General features: G+C 29.3%; 1 protein-coding gene across 1 annotated transcript; it reads right to left on the bottom strand.

Annotated features, from left to right (window-relative positions):
- Positions 1-304: 304 nt before the first annotated feature.
- On the bottom strand, positions 305-15,577 carry LOC145760147 (uncharacterized). The gene is made up of 15 exons (XM_082574025.1): positions 15,172-15,577; positions 14,418-14,479; positions 14,043-14,214; positions 13,288-13,577; positions 12,759-12,930; positions 11,650-11,795; positions 11,004-11,099; positions 5,856-5,966; positions 4,898-4,948; positions 4,724-4,825; positions 4,298-4,309; positions 3,230-3,316; positions 2,546-2,551; positions 2,363-2,432; positions 305-1,836 (listed from the first exon to the last, which is right to left on the bottom strand). The coding sequence occupies exons 1-15, from the start codon at positions 15,290-15,292 to the stop codon at positions 1,307-1,309; spliced, it is 2,028 nt and encodes a 675-aa protein (XP_082430151.1). The 5' UTR covers positions 15,293-15,577; the 3' UTR covers positions 305-1,306.
- Between the last annotated feature and the right edge of the window lie 202 nt (positions 15,578-15,779).

Consider the following 15,779-nt stretch of genomic DNA (forward strand, 5'->3'; position numbering starts at 1 on the left):
ATATACAGTTTTGGCTGAACTTTATGTTTTGGCTGAACTTTATATACAATTTGAAAATTAAGTTACCTTTTGTAGTATTGGCATTTGCAACTTCATTTCCGTTGAAGAGTCCTAAATAGGAAAAGTGTTATACATCGTTTTATAAGCTAAGGACATTTATATAAAGAAAAGCGTTTGCTATGACACCCTAGGTTAAGTACAAACATAGGTAATTGGAATCGACTGAAACGCTTAACCTCTATAACTACACTAAGTGCTATAGAATTTGCTATACCACTCTTTTTAGGGTTTTTGTTAACTTTGAATTAGTTCTTATTCTATTTAACCTATTTTTGAATGTGCTGATTCAAAAACAAATTTGTGTTAAAAATAACCATGCTCTGGCAGTATTATGCTGTTAACCAAATATTTTTCCCCAAAATAAGTAATTAGCTTTCAATTCTGCAAAACACAAGCAGTAAAAACACCATTTTTAATTGCAAGCACATGCATGAATTTTATTAACAGTACACATTATTAAGCTTTGGTTAACAATATATATTTTGTATAATATTAGCAGGTTATTTTTTAAATTATTTTAATTTTAACTTCTAGTTAAAATAACAAAAAAACAGTCTCGAAATCAGGTAACAGTTCACAAAAAATAGCATAATAGTTATCATTATGATAAAGATGAACATACAATGAGAATGGTAATGCACAAACGAGGCCTTTTCGAAATTAAAATAATATGAAAAAATAATAAATGAGCAAAATAAATGTGGTCAGACAGTTGAATCACATGCATAACTATGGGCAAAATTATCCAGGCAAAAAAAATGCACAGTTATGTTATTTAAGCATAATTCATCAAGTGATGATTAAAAAGTTCTTAATTTAGAGTTAAAAATTAATTGCTGCTCAGCTAGTGACTACACCATGTTACCAAGTTCGTCATCGTATTAAGATTCCTTTTATATTAACCAAGGGTGGTAAATACCACACCATATTTTGGTCGGATTAATACAAAATAAATGGGTTAATATACCTGTTAAGCTAAACGGGTTAGTTAAATAAAAATAAGAGTAAAAATTGGATGACCAATTTTTACTGGTTGCATTTAAATAAAATATGATGTTATCTGATTAATGCAAATGTTACTGCTTAAAATATAACAAGGCCTAAGCAAGAAAGCATGTCATAGCCTGATCGGTTAAGCAATAAATGAAGCAAGACTAGTCCGAAAGCTTCATAGGTTTTTTAAATTTTTTCTTTTAGTCAAAATGTCATTATTGATATGAAAGTTATCTTTCTACTTAATTTTAAACTAATTTTTAGGGCCTGCAGGTTTCCACATCATACTAGTGCTAACAGAGGGCCTCATGTTAGGCATGGGTATAAAGGGGGCGTTATTTTCCTTCGACTCCTGCTTTTCGGGGTCGTTATCCTTATTTTTGTCGCCCATTTTGGACTTTCGCAACGAAGTCTTGCGCTTAAAACCTATACCCATCAACATAGACTCCTTACGCGAAACCCTGGACCCCTTTGTGCTCCCGTTTGCCTTTTCATTTTTAGAACCCCCCATTCCGTTACTGTTATTATCATTTTGCCTAGGGGCATTTTCAATATCAGGGGACCCTACCCATTTCACACTATCCCTATGGGGCTTGTTGCCATATTGTAGTTTATGCATAATTTTGTCGGAAATTATGTGTTCGTCGTTAGTGCCCGAAAAAATGTGGTATCTCCACGTGGGAAGATTTTTATCATGTTGCTTACTTTGTAGGGGCAGCGACATGCTCTTGAGATATTGAATCGGCCGTTTTCCACTGTAGTCCCTTATCAATGGGTCCGCATCTGAAATAAAAATTAACCTGCTTCAATTTTTGATTTTTTTTTCACAAGTCAGTTACAACACTATTTTTTCTGCTAGCCTTAACTTTTGTATATCTGTATATCTTTATCCTCGATTAGGAAAGGTCGAATGCGCGACCTAAACATAGAGTAACATTAGTTACTCCAACTCAGTCTCAAGTTGCCATTAGCAGTTTGGGATATTATAGAGATAATTGCGCGGTTATTATGCTGCTGATTAAGTGCTGGCTCAGGAGGAGTTTATACCGTTTATAGCGCCTTACCCAAGGGTGCTACAGCATGAGAGCAGTGGGGATTGAACTCACAACCTCATGATGGTAAAACAAGTGTTCTTACCACAACACCATGCTGTCGGTAAACTATATTAATAACAAATATATTACCCTACTTGGCCAAACCTTAATAATGTTATTCATAGTAGTAATAGCAGAAAAAAAAGGCATTTTGGAGGGGAGCAACATAAAATATTTTAATTGTGAAAATTTTACATTAAGATAAACCAACTCACTGTTTTCTAGCAGCAAAGAAATAGCTTTTTCATGGCCTTGCATGGCAGCAAAATGCAACGGTGTGTAACCCTTTGAAAAATGTATTATTTTTAAAAACATTAAAATTTGAAACAGAAAAAAAGGAATAAAAACCTTTACTTAAAAAAATCAAAGTTATTGTCATTTTAATTTACTCTACTTACCCCATGCTGTTTGCAGCCAACGATTCAGTAAACATGAAAAATAAAAGAAATACAAATTAGCTAATAAATATATTTTTAAAACTTTTAAATATATAGTATCTATTTATTTTGTAAATTAAATAAACTTAATTTAAAACTAGTGGTAAAGCCAGCCCAAACATATAGGTAAGTACTATAAGCCCCTGACTTAGGGGTGCCACTAAAAAAAGCAGTTGGAATCGAACACAGGACCTCATATAGTAAAGATTAGTATTCTAGACACAACACCATGCCACCAGTTCTTGTTTTTAAAACCAATTTTTTTTTTATAAAATTTAAGTGTGCAGTTTTTTTGTATATATCTTTATCCTCGATGTGGAAAAGTCGAATGCGCGACCTAAACATAGAGTAACAACAGTTACTCCGCCCCAGTCTCGAGTTGCCTGTGGCAGTTTGGGATATTTATATTATAATTGCCCGGTAATTATGCTGCTGATTAAGTGCTGGCTCGGCGCTACAGCATGGGAGCAGTGGGAATCGAACCCACGACCACATGGTGGTGTATCATGTGTTCTTACCACTACACCACGCTGCCAGTTAAGTTACCCGTTGCCATATTTTAGTTTAAAGTTAAGACTATTGTCACAATTATATATTTGACTGTAGGCATTCTATCGACTAGATCTTATAAAAATCATTTCTTACCGATTTGGGATTAACATCAACCTTCAGATCAAGCAACATCTGTATTAATTCAACGTCTCCTTTTTTAGCAGCTCGGTGTAATGCAGACTACAAGAAAAAACAAAATAAAGCATTGTAAATATAAAATAAAAAAAATTTAAAATAAGGTAGCTTTGATATATTGTTGATAAAAAAAGACCCTTATAAATATATATGGATTTTTATCATTTATGTTTAAAAGCCGACTCAACAGCTTTAACGAGAATATAGTTATTTTTTTTTGTATATATCTTTATCCTTGATGTGGAAGGTCGAATGCGCAACTTAAACATAGAGTAACATCAGTTACTTCGACCCAATCTCGAGTTGCCGGTGGCAGTTTGGGATATTATAGAATATAATTGCCCGATAATTATTCTGCTGATTATGTGCTGGCTCAGCAGGAGTTTATACAGTTTATAGCCCCTTACCCTCATGGTGGTGTAGCAAGTGTTCTTACCACTACACAACGCTGTCGGTTATACCCTTATCCAATCTCGAGTTGCCTTAGTTAGTTTTAAAATTTTTATAGTCTAATACTTTAGGAACAATTAAATCTTAGTCAACTGACATAACTCTGTTGGAACTAAACCCATGACTTAACTTAGAAATAACCTTTAATTAAATTAAATTTTTTATCTACGTTTTTTTAATTGAAAATGTTGTACTTACCGACTGTATAATTCCGACATTATTTCAAAAGAGACGCAACATGTAAAAAAAACATGAGTTTATTTATGTTTTTTGCTTTTAAATAAAAAGACTGACTACACAGCTTAAGTTAGGGTAAACAATTTTAAAATGATTGTATATCAAAATATAGTTATATGTTAATATGTAAAAATAACTTACCCCCTATAATGTTGCATCCATTCATCAACAAAAAAAGAACATTCAAAATAAGAAAATTAAGTTAAAATATTTTTAAACAATTTAAAAAAAAACTATCTATATTTATAAATGTCGTACTTTATATATATTTTTAAACATAGTGCCTAATTTATTCAACCAGTTTTTTTAAATTTATATAAAAAAGAAAAAAGAACTTACCGAAATAAAATCCTGTAAAAAACAAAACAAATTTAATTTAAAACGAAAAATATTAATTTACACAATAGAAAATTGTTTTAAACTGTGATAAAAAAAACTATTGTTTAGGCAAATAATATAATTTTTTTTAAACTTAACAGCCTAAACACTGGGGTGACACAAAAGCCTAACGTTGGGGTAACTTTTATTACCCAAACCCCTGTTTTGAAATGCCTTTGCCACTTTTAGAACATTGCTTACCAAAGTTATACATGTGATCATTGACCTGCAGATTTAATATTCGCTAAACAAAAGTTGTAACTTTTTTATTAGTTCTTACGCATAGAATCTACTACATAAAAGCAATGGGAATAGCACTTAGGATGTGTTGATGCCCAGTGGCCTTTACTTTATGGTAGAGATAGTTAAAATAAAAGAAATACACACTTTTTTGTCAGCAAGAACGCTGTCTATATTCAACAGTTTTCGCATTTCCAACATATTTCCTTGGCATGATTTAATCAACCAATCCTTCTCACTCTTCTCCATCTTGAATATTAAAAACAAAAATTAATATATTCAATTTTTTGAATTTTGATTGAATAAAACATAAAAACTTACGGCAAAAGTTGGAGCAATTCTTTCATCATCGTAATCTTGATCTCCTTCTCCCTAAAAATAAAATATTTATTTAAATTTAGGCATATTTTTTACTATATTTCTTCCATTTCCAGTCACAATGCCACACAGCCAGTTATCAGACCACGGGGCCGGCCACAGTAGCAGTTCTGAAGTGTTTGTTAATGCGACAAATGTTGGTTTCTACTCTAAAAATGATTCTTACTGCACCAAGCGTTGGTAACCATGCTAAAATGTTGGATATGGCCTTAAAATGTTGGATATGGCCTTAAAATGTTGGATATGGCCTTAAAATGTTAAACAACATCAAAATGTTAATTACTTGACCAAAATGTCATTCGCTGCACCAAAATGTTGGTTACAGCACTAAAGATCGGTGACTGTACTAAAATGTTGGTTACTGTATTAAAATGATGGTTACTTCACCAAAATGTTGGTTACTTCACCAAAAGGTTGGTTACAGAACCAAAATGTTGGTTACTGCACCAAAATGTTGGTTACCTAACCAAAATGTCATTTGCTGCACAAAAATGTTGGTTACTACACCAAAATGATGGTTACTGCACCAAAGTGTTGGTAACCACACCAGAATGTTGGTTTAGTCCTGAAATGTTGGTTACAGCACAAAAATGTTGGTTATTACGTAAAAAGATTGGTTACAGCACCAAAATGTTGGTTATTGCGTAAAAAGATTGGTTACAGCACTAAAATAATGGTTATTGCGTCCAAATATTGGTTACCCAGCGAAATGTAAGTTACCTCACCAAAATGTTGGTTACCGTACTAAAATGTTGGTTACCGTACTAAAATGTTGGATACTGTACTAAAATGTTGGTTACGACACCAAAACGTTGTTTACAACACCAAAATTTCAGATACTGTGCCACATCGCTGGCCATTACAAGAATTTTTAGGGTAACAAGTATGGCAAAACATTTACCTTGCTGTCGACTGAGCGCTCTGATAATGCCAGTGACGTTGCATCCTCATTTCCCTTCGGTTTGTTTTGAAAATTCAAGCGAGCTTTCTCAACTGACCCAGCATAACTTGCCTGATAATTGCATAAAGTAATTTTAAAATTTTATTAGCAATTTAAATGATTTTAAAATTTTTTTATAATGGTCGTTTCTCAATATTGAAAAAAAAATATTGAAAAATCAACTTTAAAACTTTATTATAAGGAATCTCTAATTTACTCCTCTAGTCTTCAGTTGCCTAATTTTTAACATACAACAAGATATAGCACAGAAGTGCCTTACACAAAAACACTATAACATGGTAGCAGTGGGTATAGAACCATTAGTCCTTGGTTATGCATATTGTCTAATACACTAAACTTATTTTTATTTTAGGAATAAATTCATTTTAGGTTTACCCATACTATTTTTATTTTAGCTTTAAGTCTACTATAAACTAATATGAAAAAAAATTTAAGTAGTAATATAGCCTTTATTTAAAATATTCTATTTAAAATTTTTACTAATTAACTGAAGAAATTACATTTTTTGCCGATTTTTTACTTGCCTTATGCCTAAATTTTGAGAGCATATTTTATTTCAACTAATAACTCTAGTTTAACAAGTTTAATTTAAAAACATGCCAATAATAAAAAGGAGTTAGTTTAGTACAAAGAATGTTATCAAAGAAAAAGAAATTTTATCAAAAAAATTTGACAGATTTTTAAGAATTAAAACATTGCATAATTTTATTTCTGAGAATGCTTTTAAAAATTAAAATCTATGGAAAAGTATGGCCTTAAATATGGATGTTAGCATAAGTTTTGCATTCACTCATTTATATACAACACGAAAATTGATCGCAATTATTTCAAACAACTTTGTAATAGATTTGCCTTTTGCATACTAACCACAAACAATAAACACAAAAACCTCAATACTTTGAACCCATTTTGCAACAAACAAAAAAGGAAAAAAACATGATTATTTAGTATACTAGATCCACAAAAATTTCGTCAAAAAAATTAATTTAATAATTTTGATATACTATGTTATAAAACTTTGTGTATGAAATATTAATATTTATGCCAATATATATGACATCATAAACTAGTTTTAATTATATATTATTTTGTTGTTGTTTTAATTTAAATAAAACCATTTCTAGAGCATAAAATACTTAAATTAAAAATAAAATATATAATTTTTTTCCCAAAAATCTTAAATTTTTTCCAAAGTATTATTTTGAGTAAGAATTTGACAATTTTGTCGTAAATTTTACCCAAGTTTCTTACCCTTCTAATTATGCTTTGAGTAAGGGACATACGCTCTTGAATTGAGATTCTTTTTCTCGTGCTTTTTCTTCTCAGGGAAACCAAGATTTCATCGCTTTCATTTATCAAATGTGGAGGTGATATAGACATTGGATATGTGGTTATACTTGACTCACTGCTAGTGCTCATATTTTTGTTATCTGATTGTTTTGCTCTTAGTTGTATCGGCTTACTTTTTTATATTGATATTTTAATGATAATTATCTTTGAAATGTACAGGTCTAATTTCAAAAAAATGGAAAATTTTTTTTTTAAATCCTGTCTTTACTTATATTGTCATCTGATTATTTACCATTTAAAAAAAAGGTGATATTTTGATATTATTTTTAACCTGCTTAATTGTTATTAAAAAAATTTCATTTTAAAATGTTTTTTGTTCAGGCCCATATTTAAAATAAATAAAGTCAATTTTTTTATATACACAGTCTTAGTAGTAATGTCTTCTAAAAGTATACTGTATTGAAAATAAAAACACAAAAAACTAGATAATTCTGATGTAATATTAACCTGTCTTACCCTTTTTAAAACTAAATACTTTCAAAGTGAAATTTTTTACAGGTCCGATTTAAATTTAAAAAAAAAAAAAAATCAAAAAATTTATATAACGCCATCTAATACAATTTTAGTAATGCCATACTATATATTATACATCATTTTAAAAAAAAGGAGGAAATTTCACGATATTTATAATAAACCCGTCTCAAATCTTTTTTTTAAAAACAAAGTATATTTAATAATCAAAATAATTCAACTAGCAAATTTTGATTTACAAAATCTAATCTGCACTCTCAATACTAAGACAGAAAAGTATTAAATGAAAATGACATTTACTGTTGAGATATACAAAAGGTTTTTAGCTTTTTGACAAAACCACAAACACGACTGTAAGTTTACTATATAAATATTATTACTTGAAACAATTCGTTATAATAACCTTAAAAATTTCATTTTTTTGAAATTTAATTATAATTTTATCCTAAAAAGAAAAATCTAAAATTCTGAAAAAAAATTAATTATATTTAAACATTTTGTAATTAGGCTAATTTTTTAATGATACTACCCATTATTGTTGATTATTATAAAAAAATCTGAAAATACAATTTTTTTAACTACAATGTTACTCAGTTTTGGGCAAATCTTGTTCGATTTAAAAATATTAAGCCGCCTAATTTTCCTGTAGACTATCTATTAAAGATTGATTAGTTAAACAATGTCTCCAAGTACCTTAAAAACTTACCTATATCTGTCTACACAATTTTTAACTTTAATATTAGCCAGTTTTGGGCGAATCTTAATAATTAAAAAAAATTAAACCTAATTTTTCATTACTAATATTTATCAATGTTTTTTGTTATAAAACTTTTTCAAGTACCTTAAAAGCTTAACTTAATCTGTATACACTATTTTTATCCTAAATTTACCTATTTTTTGGACTGATCTTAACGTATTTTAAAGCAAAACCTGAATTCTGGAGAAAAAACTATTTTGCTATGCTCAAGTGGTCGTCAATATTCGGCAAAATAAACTCTTCACTGAAATTCCTAAAATAAGTAAAATGTAAGGATTTGGAAAAAGAAAACAACAATATTTTGTATTCTGTACTAAAATAGCCTTACTGTCCTTTAATTGTATTAGTCTTTTAGGTTGTAATACGTATTTTTCGTTAAAATTAATAAAAAAAAATTTTCTGATTTCAATTTTATTTAAAATTTTTTTTTAGATAGTTTAATGCTAAAACTATTCTGTCAATATTATTTTAAATTTTTAGTAGTCTATACCTGCATATTACATAAGCCTGTGTTTTAAAATAAGCTGTTTTTACAAGGTAGCAGTTTAACATATTTGTAAAATAACTACCAATCTTTATTTTTTCTAAACTTGAACTTACTTACTGCCTAACATTATACAACTTAAGTCAAGTTTGAAAAAAAATATGACAACTTTTTTATCATTTTTTTTTCTTTTAATGCCAAGGTAAAAAAGATTGAAATCAACAATAGGGGCTTTAATCTAGGTGATAGTAATCACACATCAAGAAATTGAATGTGCATCTTTCTTCTTTGTTAATATACTAACTATCCTTTGCAGTATTGTCTTACAATAATAAATTATTAGCTTACGGTTTTTGTTTAGAAATTATGATTGTAGTTATTAGAGTAATAATAAGGAACTTCCAAAGAAAATCAGATTTATTCAAAAAAAATATAATTTTTTTCTAATTTTATTGCAAAAATTATATTAAATGAATACCTTATACTTTATTGCCATGCCTAGTAAAAAAAAATTTCATTCCTGCTTAAGAAATACTATTAAAATAAAACTCACTTTTTTTAAATAAATTAAAAATAAATTTTAAAACTTGTTATTTCTTTACATAACACCTATAGCTACTACATCAAACTATACTAACAATCAATACAATAAATTAAATCAATTTATAACAAGACTGCAATACAAAACATCCTATTAAATAAATAAGTAATTATATTCCTGTGATTCACTGAGAATGTATTTCCTTTGCCTAATACAAGATATGGCATATAGCGTTATGCTATATATTAATACCGAACTATTTATGCAGTAATAGTAAGGCTATACAAATGATATATAGATATAGCATTGGTATTACTACATATAAGGCATATCTAAATAGGTTTTTAAAGTTATTTTATTATAAGACTAAATAGGCAAAAAAATGTTACTGAAAATGGTCAATTATAATGACAGAAATGTAAAAAATTTAACTGTTTTTCAATTAAAGATAGGTTTTATCAAAATAAAAACAAAATAACAAATAAAAAATGTGTCAACCAATTAAAAATTTGTTTTGATTTTGTAACTGTTAGTTAAACTTGTAAAATCAAGTAGACCATTAAAATTTTTAATTAAAAATGCTTTAAATTTTTAATTAAAAATGTATTTTTTTAGATTTTTTAATAAACCAAAAAAATATTTTTATATCTTGATGCCTAATTTCTTTATTTAAAAATAGTATGCAATACCTTCTAGCTATCTATTATACTTCTACAATTTTTGCATACCTGTTAAGTTTATTAACTTTATGTTTCTAATTTTAAACTAAAAAATAGAAAAAAATTGCAACATTTTGGCACCTTAGTTTATAGCTACTAACTATTAAAATGTCACTACCTTATTAAACCTAGCTACATTACATTTCCTTGTCTATCTTCACCTGTTTTTAAATAATTGTGCTTTAAACTTATTTTGACCGCATTTTAAAATGTCCCAGTAGATTTTAGCAATTTAGGTTATATAAAATCTTACGGTACTGAACCCACTTAAAAATGCTAATAATTATTTCAAAGTTTACTGCATCATTTATTAAACTTAATATTGGGTTATTGTAGAAAATGTCTTTCTATGTTTGGGTTGTGACACTTGCAATTTAGATTAACGATAAATTAAAAATATATAAAAAGATTAAACTTAAAAAGGCATCAGCAGTTGTAGCTTACAGATGCAGCTTTTGATTTTTTTGACTAAATTTTTTAGCATTATATCAGTAAACTGAAAAACCAACAGAACCAGTTTTATAAACCAATATAGAAATAAGCCAGTGTAAAATACTAATAAAAACCATTTAAAACCCTTCAGCCAACAAACCAGCTAATAAACCAACAAAAACCAGCAAACCAATTTTTACAATAAAAACAAAAAAGTGGGTTTAACGATCATGTCATAATAAACCAAATAAAAAAACAATTTTTAACCATGACAATTTTTATTTTAAAGAGCTGCAATATTTTGTTTACTAATAAACAAAAATAAATAAAATACCTGCATCAGACTTGTTGGTCTTGTTCTACTTAATCTTCCCTGTTCACCTGAAGTTTGGAGGGAGGCTTTTAAGCGATCTATTGCTCCAGCATGCCTCTAATATAAAAAAGAGTTAAGTTGTATTTTAATATTATTTGTATTTTAAAAAAGTTGTATTTTAATATTATTTGGAGCAGTTTGAATATTATTGATTATGACAGCTTAATAGTTAAACTACCAATTAGGTTTTGGTTCAGCCAAAGTTTGGACGCTTTTTAGCACCTTACTTAAGTTAAGAGTCCAACAGCATTAATGCAGTTGTGATTAAAATTAGGGCAGCGAGTAGTAAAGTTAGTATTTTAACCACTATATCAAACAGCCTGATTCAAGGACCAACAGCATGGTGTAGTGGTTAGAACACTTGGCACCATTACATGAGGTCCTCAGTTTGATTTTTACTGCCGCATCAACATAGAGCCTAAATCCTGGAGCGAGGTACTTAACTTTTATTAACCAAAACCTAAAAAGTTAGTTATGAAGCAATATCATACGGGTAATAATTTTTTTTTTAAATGGCAAAGGCAACTCAAAAATAAGCCACATAACAAAAAGTATTTGTTTGGAAAGTTAAATTAATCTTTTCATATAGAGGATAAAAAATACTCACATCAAGACTGGGGGAAGGGGGTACATTTTCCTTCTTTTCTTTTTTCTTTCTGCTTGGTACTTGCGGAATGGAAAATTTGCCGGAGCTGTCCATTGAGTTTTGACTTGGCAAGGAAACAGAATGAGGCCGACTTGTTGGCAAACTTACTAAAAATTTAAACAATATTAAATTAGTTTTTTACTTATTTATCCTCGATGTGAAAATATCTACTTCCTGAGCTAAACATAAAGTAACGTCAGCTAACCTGACTCAGTCTCGAGTTAACTTTGACAGTTTGATATCTTATAGTTTATAATTGCCTGATAATTAATCTGCCATAAATGAGGTGATAAATCAGGGTTTTATGTGGTTCTGTTTCAAAGTTTTAGCAATCTATTTTTCCATGCAGCTTTTATTCTTAATATGTAAAGTTAGACAGCCTTAACATAGAGACACATTTAAATATGCCAACCCAGACTTTAGTTTTTTTAATAGCAGTTTTAAATGTTATTTATCATCAGTTCAAAAATTTGGCCGCAAATTTGTTTTTAAAAAATTGTTTTTTTTTTAACTAAAATTTATATTTTTATAGTGCTTATTGAAAGGCATTATGACTTGTTAGCGATGGGGATTAAACCCAAGTCCTTAAGTTTGAAAGTCAAGTGGCCTACCTTTTAATATAAAAAAATAAAGTCTTATTTTGAATAAATTTGTATATAAATGTACATATATATATAAATCACACTTTTGTTGGCATTAACATTTCTATGCAATATTAAATGACATACCTACACTAAAATTATATGCGGTTTATTGTTTTCTATTTACTGCCATATAATTTACCCTTTAAAAGACTATAATTAAATTTTATGGCAGAGTTTTATTGCTTAATTGCAGACTGGTAATCAAGGGCCCCCTAGTTGCACGTGGTAATGAAAAAACAAATAAACAAAAAGAGTAAAGTGCTAATAGTGCTAAAAGGTATTACTGTTTAAGCTTGTACAGATTTCTTCTGAATAACCTTAGAAGCATAACACTTATTATTAAGCAGCACCAATGCCATACTATTCGCCAATGAGTAATTTTTGAAGGAAAAAAATGAATATAAACTTAACAGCAATTTTACTTACTTTCTTGTTTTTTGTCTTTACTTTCCATAGTTACTGTGTTATCTTGTTTCTTAAAAGATCCCCGTTTTTCTTTTTTAGCAGGCGAATATTTCTTTCTATTGAACCCAAATGCGTCTACGTCGGTTGTTTCGATGGGCGGTGAATTAGACTCTCCAGCGTAATAGTCTAACTCCTATATTTAACAAGTTATTAAACACTGCTATAACCAAGCATTTAATATTAGACTCCACACTGTAAGGTTATATATATATATAAATTTAGATACTGTTATAACCTATATACAGCACTTCCTATAGTGGGTGTTAGCAGACAGACCTAAGCTGCGCTAATATATCAACCCACAACAATTACTTGCAACACATACAGTAATTTACTTAGCTGGATCAACAGCTATATTTTAGCAAGAATATATAGTCTTTAGGCCTTTATACAAACTTACAAAGTTTATTACAGTAAATAGCATGCTAGTTTATTAGACTTCATGGAAAAAAATACCTTTAAGTATAAGACAATTATAACTTTCTTCTACCTGTTTGTCTTTAGAATATTCGGCTTCAGGTTCATTGGTAAAAGGTTTGAAAATATGCTCGTCGTAGGTTGGTAGTTTTTTCGGTGAAGCATTGCTGTCAGGTTGGGGTTGCTGCTGGTACGTTGGCACTTCATCATAAATGTGCTGGTCTTCTTGTTTTTCATAGTTCTGGAATGGTCTTTCCAGTTTTGTATGGTGCTTTGGTGATTCTGGAACAGGGGTTGCTTGACTTGCACCGTCGGCAAAGGGTAGGTCATAAACAGGGTCATAACTTTTGTTTAGGTTTGGTGCTGTTAAAAAAAAATTAAAGATGATATATTTACATTTGCAGATCACTTAAAGTTTAAGGTAGTTTTTTTGGTTCTTTTAAATATATGTACTCTAACCCTAACTTTATAATCACTAGGCTATAATTTATTCAATAACAGGGTATTGTTATTTTATAATAACGATAATTATGTCAAATTTACAGTTCTTTTGTCTTTTAATTTTACTATCTTAAACGTTTTGAAGTACCGTAAATTACATGTATTTTAAATTTCGTATCTTAGTTTAGCAACCAAATTGTATTTAATTTTTTTTCCAACTAACAAAAGTACAAATATACTGATTTTTAAGTGTAATTAGTATTAAAAAACTAGGTTTAGTAAATTGTAAAATTGAAAATGCTAATCCAACAAACAGACACGGCCATAGTAGACAGTATTAAAAAAAAAAAAAAAGAAAAAAAGATAATTGCAATATTTATATTTTACCAGGTTTTTGTTCAGAAATATTGGAAGCCGGCTCTTCTGCAGCTGGAGGAGATGGAGACGGTGGCTTGGTTGTAACTGGTAAAGAGGAAGAAGGATCAGAAGAGCCAGAAGATGCTGAAGAAGTGTGGGAAGGTGAACGATATTTTTTCTTTAAGTGCACAAACTTTTCATTCTAAAAAAATATTTTTTTGTTAAAAAATAGAGTTTTTATCTTTTTTGTATAGGCTATCTTTATCCCCAATATGGAAACGTTGACACAATGGCCGACAGGGTTACATTTGTCACCCTGACCCACAAGTTATACAAAGAAAAGTGGTGGGGATTGAACTTATGACCTCATGTAATGAAGTATATGGCTCTTTTTTTTTTACTTACATTTTCGGTTTTCACGACAGCGACAGTGTTTACACATTCCTTAAACTTTTGACGAGCAATGTCTGTAACCATAAAAATCATTTTAAAAACATATTTTTATTTACTATTTTTACCAATACTCATAACATTGATTTTTATATCTTTATCCTCGATGTGGGAAGACCGACTTCACAGCCAAATTGACTAAGTCTTGAGATGTTTTTGCCAATTAAAAATGACGTTAATATCAGACGATTAAATTGTTGTTTGGAATTTGGATTTGCAGGAGCAGTTTGTACCAGTTATAGGAGTTTATACCACTAACTTAATAGTGCTACAACATGGAAGCATTAGGAATTAAACCAATAACCTTGGGTGCTCTGACAATTTTTTTTTTTTTTGTATATATCTTTATCCTCGATGTGGGAAAGTCGAATGTGCGACTTAAACATAGAGTAACTTCAGTTACTCCAACCCAGTCTCGAGTTGCCTGTTGCAGTTTGGGATATTATAGATTGCCCGATAATTATGCTGCTGATTAAGTGCTGGCTCAGCAGAAGTTTGTACCATTTATAGCGCCTTACTGAAGGGCGCTACAGCATGAGAGCAGTGGGGATTAAACTCACAACCTCATGTGTGGTGTAGCAAGTGTTCTTACCACTACACCACGCTGCCGGTGATTTTAACAACATGACAAAAGCAGGCATTTATTATAATTTAAAAATTACTTTAAAAGAAAAATACATTAAATAGGGGTTATTAAATTAAACTTTACCTTTTGTTTGTGGATTATTTAAAGACTTTTTGAAATGTGAAACTAGAATCGTGTTTTTAACTTTTCCTCCATGCGATATAATAAACTGACAAACCGAGTCCACACTAATTTCTTCCGCCATATTAACTATACTACAACGTATCTTTTTGGCTGTACATTAGGCACATATACTAATAAACATGTAAGCAATAATTGTTTAACTTTGATTATACATTTGTTTTTTTAAAGGGCGTTAACGTTAAAACGTTTTGGCAACTGACGTTACTTCAATATTGTCTAAATATTATTGAATTGCAGTTAAACATGTATTTGTATTACAACATAAGTTTTGGCATTATTTAAACACTTTGTTTTACTTTTATGACAATTTTTCAGGTTTTGTTTACATTTAACAAAGATAATTTCGTCATTTAACACCGAGTTATATGTAAGGAGAAGTTGTGACCGATTTACGACGCCAAATAAATGTTATGAACGATTTTCGACATAATTAATTTTAGTAATTCTATTAATAAGATTGGGGTTGGGTTTCAAGTTAATTTTAAAATATTGGATATTTATTTGTTTAATAAATATGTTATAAAAAAAAATTCAATGTTAAACTATAA

This window comes from Corella eumyota, chromosome 7, assembly GCF_963082875.1.
Source record: "Corella eumyota chromosome 7, kaCorEumy4.1, whole genome shotgun sequence".
Taxonomy (NCBI): domain Eukaryota; kingdom Metazoa; phylum Chordata; class Ascidiacea; order Phlebobranchia; family Corellidae; genus Corella; species Corella eumyota.

Coding starts and splice junctions, on each gene's coding strand:
- LOC145760147 (XM_082574025.1), bottom strand. CDS start 15,292: ATGGCGGAAGAAATTAGTGTGGACTCGGTTTGTCAGTTTATTATATCG. Junction 12,931..13,287: donor AATATTCTAAAGACAAACAG/GTAGAAGAAAGT, acceptor TGTTAAATATAG/GAGTTAGACTATTACGCTGG. Junction 4,826..4,897: donor GAATTGCTCCAACTTTTGCC/GTAAGTTTTTAT, acceptor TTAATATTCAAG/ATGGAGAAGAGTGAGAAGGA.